Source organism: Chelon labrosus, assembly GCF_963514085.1.
Source record: "Chelon labrosus genome assembly, chromosome: 1".
NCBI lineage: Eukaryota > Metazoa > Chordata > Actinopteri > Mugiliformes > Mugilidae > Chelon > Chelon labrosus.
The window spans coordinates 6385733-6394003 of NC_140337.1; the positions used below are offsets into that span (position 1 = coordinate 6385733).

Sequence of the window (8271 nt, forward strand, 5' to 3'; positions counted from 1 at the left end):
GAGATGAAGCAGCTGGTGGTGTTTTTGCTCTGCCTGGTCCTGCTGGTCAGTTACACAGGTACAAAGCTTTGAGGGAATTTACTTGCAGTTATAAATTTTGGGGCAACATTTCAATTAATGGAAAATAGATACTCTTAGTAGAGTAGTTTTACAGCAGTTTCTTACCAGTTTCTTGCACCTGTCTTTTTCTGGAGTGCAAATTTATGCATAAGGAAATACTTTATAATGTTTGTATTTTGTTGCTGCATTACACGTGAGTCTTTTCCACTCTTACTTTTAATAGCAACTTAATTTTCAGTTGTAATAATTTTTTTATGTCCTGCTTTAATCATCAGGATAAGTCATATGTAAATCCAAAACCAGTCTTTCTTGATGAAAATCTCTACCGTGTGTTTTGCCATGTTGTTGTGACGAACAGGGAGCAGCAGCAGCAGCAGCAGCAGCAGCAGCAGCTCTGGCCTGGTGTTGACACAACTGGGTGCTTTTTCACAGCAGCTTCCTAGCTGCCTGCTTGGGGTCATGTGCTGCAAAGACTCGGCTTCCTGCGAGCAAGGAGGATGAATGGGCACTTTGTTACCTTCCTCCAAATACCCTGCTTCCCAATCCAGGGTGTGAGTTTGGAGGGAGGGAGACAGAGAGCCCTCACTCCACTGAAGCTCCCACAGGGCTAGTACTGGGGAATAAACAGCCTCAAACTGAAGCTAGCTAAACAGAACGTCTCACCAGCAGCAAACAGCAATGAGGGGTTTATTCATAGGACTGAACACAGCTTTCAGTTGTACTAATGTTATTCTGATTAACCAGTACCCAGCTGCCAAAAAAGAGCTGTTATGTTCATAGAAAACTAAATAACTCAGGGAGCGCACTGTCTTTAAAAATAGACATGTAGAGGAGCCAAATCACAGCCCAGTCCTACATTGTGGAAGATTTGTTTGCAGAGGAACTCAACATGTGTATCACAAGACATCTGAGTAAACATTTGTAGTCAAACTCTTATCTTTGTGTCCCCCCCCCCCTCAGAGGCCAACCCTATCATCAAGGAGAGCTTTGCCAAGCAGCTGCTGCGCACTAAGAGGCAGGAGCGCCCGATGAAGTCCGGCCACCCAGATGAGCCGATGAGGGTAAGGTCCAGCCAGAACAAAGAGCATAGGTGTAATAGGGAGAGATAATAGTGAAGTTATTGAGTCCTATTGACGCATTTTCGTCTTGAGGTCGTGTTTGTCAGAAGCAATCAATAAATCTCAGCTTGGCTGGAAGCGCCTATAAAGACACTTTATAATTCATTACTATTTTTGCCAATGGTAACACAATATTTGTTTTTTAAATGCATTAACACAAATGTCATAGATTTGCACAGTTATTGCATGTTACAAGGATTTATTATTATTATTATTATTGTATTATTATGAGGGGTCCATGCAAACGACCCTATTGATTTTGTTGCGACTTGTATTATTCTTCTTCTTCGCCTTCGTTTTTTTCTTTTTCCCTAAAAGTGTCTGCCCAGGACAAACTGCAAAGGCCAAAGGCATCAAACCTGGTGACTTGGTAGAAGTCCTAGCGTTTCACTTTGCCAAGGTGTCAATACACATTCCTACAGCTAGGTGGGGCTACAATAAACCAATTTACGTTTTGGCTCATATCTCGAGAACCGTGTGACACATTATTTCAGTGTGTTTGTAAAAGCATTTAATTTTATGATTTTTAACACATAACACGTAAATAATATATAACTTTGTTAAACATTGTTTTAAAGAAACCATTTACCATTTAAAATGGTGACATAGTCATAGAGAAACTGAACATTTTCTTAAAGCTTCCTTAAAGCTTTGAATGCATCTTCATTATAGAACAAGTCACAGCATAGTTACCTCTGTTATTCATCTGGGTGATTTTACTTTATGCTGTGATGGATGGACCTGACTCAGCTACGGTTTATTTTGACTTGGTGATTCACCCGTTTGGTTCATTTGAGCAAACGCGTATGAGTCGCAAACCCATTTTTAGTTTATTATAGCTTCACTAATTCACATTTCTCTGCAGGAGCACCTGCTCCACATGCAGGTCCTGGATCAAAGGGCCCAGGAGACCAACATGGAGCACTGGCTGAACCCTCATTGCTACCCACGCTGCGACAGGAACTATGGGCACCCGGTGTGAAGATGACAAAGGTTGACACAAGTCTACACTTTCACTTCAAACCTCAAGCCTGTTCATAAATGTCTGCAGCAACAGTACCTGACAGATTCTAATTGGAACACATTTATACAAAGAAACTTCCTGTCACTTCCAAGCCAATGTCTCTATACAAAGGGACAAACAAGGGAAGAGTGAGCTCATTTACATGAACCAGCATCTCTCTGTTCCCTCATGGCAATGGCCTGTTTCTGATTTGGATGATTTCTCTCTGCTGTTGTTCTATTTCTCGTCCTGGTTTTTGTGATTCTATCAAGGCACTTTGGAACATCAGGAAACCCCAGAAACCCGTGAAAGCTGTGAAAGCTGTTCAATTCAGTTCTATTCAATTTTATTTATATAGCGTCAATAACAATACAAATTGTCTCAAGACGCTTTACAAAACTCGGCCTGAAACCCCCAGAGCAAGCCTGAAGGCGACGGTGGCAGGGGTGTTCGGTGCATCGTCCCCCAGCAGCATAGGCCTATGGAAGTTCACTCTCTATATAATAAAGAAAGTAAAAAAAGGGAGCAGCAAGAGGAAGCTGTAAATAGATTAAACCTTAAAGTGTAATAATTCACTCTTTTTAACCTGTATATTTTCTGATAAATATCCAAAACTCCCATCACTCTCTTTACACACATTTGCACATTTGCTTGTTTAATATCATGTTTAAAGTTTTATTTTCTCCCTACAGGAAAGAAAAGAAGAAGCAGTGACAACAGTCAACAACGGCGAAAATTACATATTATTTTCAGAAGACATCCACGTGCTGTAGTATCTTCTTAAAGCTGCGTAGTTTGTTCTTTTAAGTAGTTTGCATTTATTCTGTTTTTCTGTTTTCTTTGTTAAAACGTGTTAACATTGAATAAAACATTCATTACTGGGTAACAATTGTATTCATCTTTTTCTTTCTTTCTTCCTATTCTTCTTCTTATTATTAGTAGTAGTATATCATCATATACCTGAATCAAAGAAATCACAAAATAAATGAGATTTAAACATATTTTTTTATAATACTGCGTTAAAGCTGCACATATTTTAGAAATGAATATACACTCACTTGGGAATTCAGTTCAACCTCTGGGCATCCAGGCTTCTTGAAGTTCCTCCTGTAGTTAGCAAGTTTGGACTTAAAGCTCACCTTCCAGCCACTGTATCCAGTGGCAGAGCCTGGCTCTTTCAAACATGGATGATGTGATACAAGGGCTTCGGCAGCTTCTTCAAACTCATTGTCTAAGGGGTACACTTTGTACTGAACAATGGCAGTTTAAAGTCTACTGTCAGGATTCAATAAAGTCCTGCTCTCTTTGAAGGCAGCAATGGCTTTGTCAAAGCTGCAGCTCACAATCATATGGGAATCTGGGAACAAGAAAAACAACAGGCCATCCAGAGGATCTTGAAGGGGTGGACCGAGTCACACAAGCTGCCAGATGAAAGTGATGACTTATTACCAGATCATGATGTGGCAGGAGTGGAGTAGGGTGGAGGTGGGAAGCCACCAGGAAGAGCAGAGAAAACCTGAATCAAAGACAAGCTTTAAGGTACCTTTGTCCTGGACCTCTGACACTGAAGTCAAATTGGTAAATTCATGACCAAACTCAGCATCCATAAATTGCAGCCTGAAGTGGGCTTCTAGTGAAAACGGTGAAAACTGCCACATTCAGCTCCAGTATGTGATTATCCTTCGCCTGTCAGTGCCTGATGTTGTGTATACACCGTCTTTTGCTTTAAGTGGTTTTGTAAATGAGTCCGAGTGCAGATGAAGCATTTTGCCTCTTGGTCAGGGTAGATGATTCGGCCGTTGTATGGACCCATAGAGATGAAGTCAGGGATTTGGAGGAAATTACCAGTATTGTCTTTGCGCATGTTCATTCATTCATTCATTCATCTTCTGTAACCGCTTGTTCCTGTTAAGGGTTGTGGGGTCTGCTGGAGCCTATCCCAGCTGTCATTGGGCAAGAGGCGGGGTACACCCTGGACAGGTCTCCAGTCTGTCACAGGGCTAACACAGAGAGACAGACAACCATTCACACTCACATTCACACCTACGGCCAATTTAGAATCACAAGTGAACCTAACCAGCATGTCTTTGGACGGTGGGAGGAAGCTGGAGTACCTGGAGAGAACCCACGCAGACACAGGGAGAACATGCAAACTCCCCGTCTTTGCTCTGTACTCTGTATTTCCTCACACCATTCATCCACACGTTTGATGTCGGGCATGACAGGCACGCGAAAAGGTAGTTGAGTGGATCCTCTGAGGCAAGAACCGCCGTCTTTTCATCTCATTTTTGCTGTTCAGATGATTTCTGATTCTGTCCCCACCCTGATCCCTTCTTTTTTGTTTTTTGTCTTCCAGCTTTGTCCCACATATTCTTTCTTGAATTTCTTCTTTTTCTTTCTCTCTATAGAGGCAGATAGCTAGCCAGTTTTCAAGGTACCCACCTGTCACCCTAGGGAGCCATGCTTTTATCTGACGTTATCTAAAAATTTTATCCATTTGTCAAGAAAAAAAACTTTGTTCTCCATAAAGTCAAATTGAAGTTTATAGGGATTAGCTTGATTTTGGTGAAAGCCTCAAGTGACCGTTCAAGGAACTGCAGTTGCAATGACATTTTTTTTTTTTTTTGTATTTTGTTTTAAGCCCTCAGAGGGCTAATACCGAACTTTTTTTTCCCCCAGCACAATCAGAGAACAGCAAGCAGGTGAAGAGGTGTTTGCATAATTTCTCAGTAAGTGTATATCGCTTACACCACCTTTATCACATGATAGTGTATATATACAGAATACACAACATATATTAAGACCGACATATATTCAATTCATCTTCTGTAACCGCTTGTCCTGTGAAGGGCCTATCCCAGCTGTGATTGGGTGAGAGGCAGGGTACACCTTGGACAGGTCTCCAGTCCATTGCAGGGCTAACACAGAGAGACAAACAACCATTCACACTCACATGCACACCTACGGCCAATTTAGAATCACCAGTTAACCTAATGAGCATGTGTTTGGACAGTGGGAGGAAGCTGGAGAGAGAGCAACCGAGACCACGACTAAGCATTTATTAACCATTATTATTACTATATAACTATTATTTTATGGTATGACAGACACTTGCATACACCATAAAAGTTACACAGCAAAATCCGTCTGGATTGTGAAACAAACAGAGGGTGAGGAGAGAGCTCCCATACAACCTGACAGATAACCTGGGACCGGAAGGCAACAGCTGGTATGCTGCGGTATAAACAACCGCTGGGAAGGTCATAATATGATTCTTGCAAGCCATGGGGTGTCTGCCACATCACTGGGACTGATCGTTGCACTTATATTCCTGATGTGTCTGACAATATGACTCATGTTGTCTCTCATCTGAATGACCTGTTGTGTGAGGAAAAGAGCGGAGATTCAAAAAGGCCTCAGAGGATGGAGCTGGTGGACGTTTTTAATCAGTAATTATTAGCTTTTTTCTAATTCATATGCCTATATCATTTTCAACATAACCACATTTATATATCCGTTTATACTATTACTTTTTGTTTTAAAGTACAGGAAAGGTGTTGGAATTACAGTACATTTAATGTTTTTTCTTTATTTTCATGACTGTTTACATTGTAGATTCTCACTGAAGGCATCAAAACTATGAATGAACACATATGGAATTATGTAGTAAACAAAAAAGTGTGAAAGAGGGTGTCCACGAGGGAAATTGCTTGGTCACAGTACCTCAGCTGTACAAAAATAATAATAATAATAATGATAATACAAAAAAACACTCACTCACTAGTAAAAAGAAAAAAGGTGTAAGATAAGGACCGCCTTTCGCTATGATTACAGCACTCATTCTCTGTGGCATAGTTTCGATAAGCTTCTTCAGTGTCACCAGATTTATTTCCATCCAGTGTTGCATTCATTTTTCACCAAGATCTTGTATTGATGATGGGAGAGTCTGACCACTGTACAAAGCCTTCTCCATCACATCCCAAAGGTTCTCAATGGGGTTAAGGTCTGGACTCTGTGGTGGCCAATCCATGTGTGATAATGATGTCTCATGCTCCCTGAACCACTCTTTCACAATTTGACAAAATTTCACATTTCTTCCTGGAAGACGATGGTTCCCCACTGTCCTTCCAGTTTTTAATAACGCGTTGGACAGTTCTTAACCCAATTTTAGTAGTTTCTACAACCTCAGATGTTTTCTCTGCATGCCAATGATTTGACCCCTCTCAAACAGTGCATTTCAACATGGTTGTTTAAGAAATGAGAAGCTATTCACTGCATCACCTGGGGTTAAATAATAAATTATTTATCCAATAGGAGGCTTGTACCTATTTGCTTAGTTAAATCCAGGTGGCAACTTCTGTTTTGGCCAGGCAGTGTAGATTATCAGTTTATACATTTATTACTATGACAGAAATTTGCCCCTCTGTACTTCCTTATTCAAAGTTTATGGAAAGTGCCAGGAGAGGACTTGGCGTATATGATATCTGACAGTTGTTTTTGTCCACACATCGATGAGAACCATCCCAGCGAAGGGAGAAGGAATCGGAGGATGTAAGTTATAATTCTCCAGTGTACGATGTATGTATATTTATTGTATGTATGATGGAGTAGACAGAGCATAATTGTGTTTTGCATGATCTCATTTTTGCCAGACTTTCTTAAAGGTATCTGTAACAATATGTTTTATTTTTTAAATGTTAACATTCAGTTAAGAAATATTCTTCAATACCTGTGGTCTCACAGCTTTCTTGTCTGTAGTGGACTACACAGGGCAGCAAAACAAGGCAGTTTATTCTTTAGTTTTGTGGTGCAGACGCTTCTGATCTGAGTTGTCCAGTTTAGAATTTTCTATGAACTTTGTAATTAAACTAATCTCAGTTAGTTTGTTGGGTTTCAGAAATATAGTAATTAGTCTAAATCAGTGGTTTTATTGTGAGTGAATGCATTTCTTTCTTTGCTTTTATTTTTATTTACGTATGTATTTCTTTTAGATTTACTGTGCAGTGAAGGTGAACTAGTCACCACAGAGAAGATAGATAGATAGATACATAGATAGATAGATAGATACACAGATAGATAGATAGACAGATAGATAGATAGACAGATAGATAGATAGATAGATAGATAGATAGATAGATACACAGATAGATAGATAGATAGATAGATAGATAGATAGACAACTTTATTGATCCCTTTGGAAGACAGACTGCACATTAAGAATGTGCAATAACAAACCATGCACATTTACAATATTAATAAAAACTTTTTTTGGGGGGGGGATTATGGGGGTTATTCACTCGTTTATATTAAATTCTCGTACATGTTTGTCCGACAGCGCTGTGTGTGATGGAGGTGTCAATTTCCCTGCTGAAACCTTCCAAAGGGATCAGTAAAGTTGTCTATCTATCTATCTGTCTGGTGACTAGTTCACCTTAATTGTACAGTAAATCCAAAAAAAATATTTGATAAAAACTAAATATGCCATATTGCATTACACTGTGCTTTAGGTTACAGATTTTTGTTTGCTCTCATAGGCCAGTCCACTGAATTAAATAGCAGGTGTGTCTTTTGGATGTCCTGTAACAGTATAACCCACCATCTGTACTAGTTTGATTATTATTTGCATATTTATGTTGTTTGTTTTAGAGCCATTATGTAAATACATAGATGGAAACTTGAGGGCATGGAACAGTTTGTGTTGAGGGGGGGGGGTCATTGGACATGCAGTACATTTTTTAATGTGTTTCCTTCAGCCAGACCCAGTTCATTGAGCCATTGTCCTTGGTTGTCTTCAGATTGAGAATATCAGTTTCATCTAAGCAGAAAAGATGCAGGGGAGTCTGTTTCTGCTCATTCTGATGGGTAAGTGGATCACGTCATCACCTCTGGTTTGCATAATAACACAAATGACTGCATTCAGAGCCCCATATACAGCAGGGTCCCTAGATACTGACACATTATTTGTGACTTTATCTGTTTGTCAAAACCTCTTCAGGTTTCAGATATATATAATGGATATGTGTAATCGGACCAGTGATTAATATAATGTTAATTTACAATACGTTGAGAATCCTTTGCAGAAGATGACTG

General features: G+C 39.8%; 1 protein-coding gene across 1 annotated transcript; it reads left to right on the forward strand.

Moving 5' to 3' along the window:
• Positions 1 to 3: 3 nt before the first annotated feature.
• On the forward strand, positions 4 to 3061 carry cUnh17orf67 (chromosome Un C17orf67 homolog; the record flags this gene model as incomplete). Its single annotated transcript, XM_084552895.1, has 4 exons — positions 4 to 58; positions 1021 to 1121; positions 2044 to 2171; positions 2874 to 3061. The coding sequence occupies 3 exons, from the start codon at positions 4 to 6 to the stop codon at positions 2158 to 2160; spliced, it is 273 nt and encodes a 90-aa protein (XP_084409021.1). The 3' UTR covers positions 2161 to 2171; positions 2874 to 3061.
• Positions 3062 to 8271: the final 5210 nt, after the last annotated feature.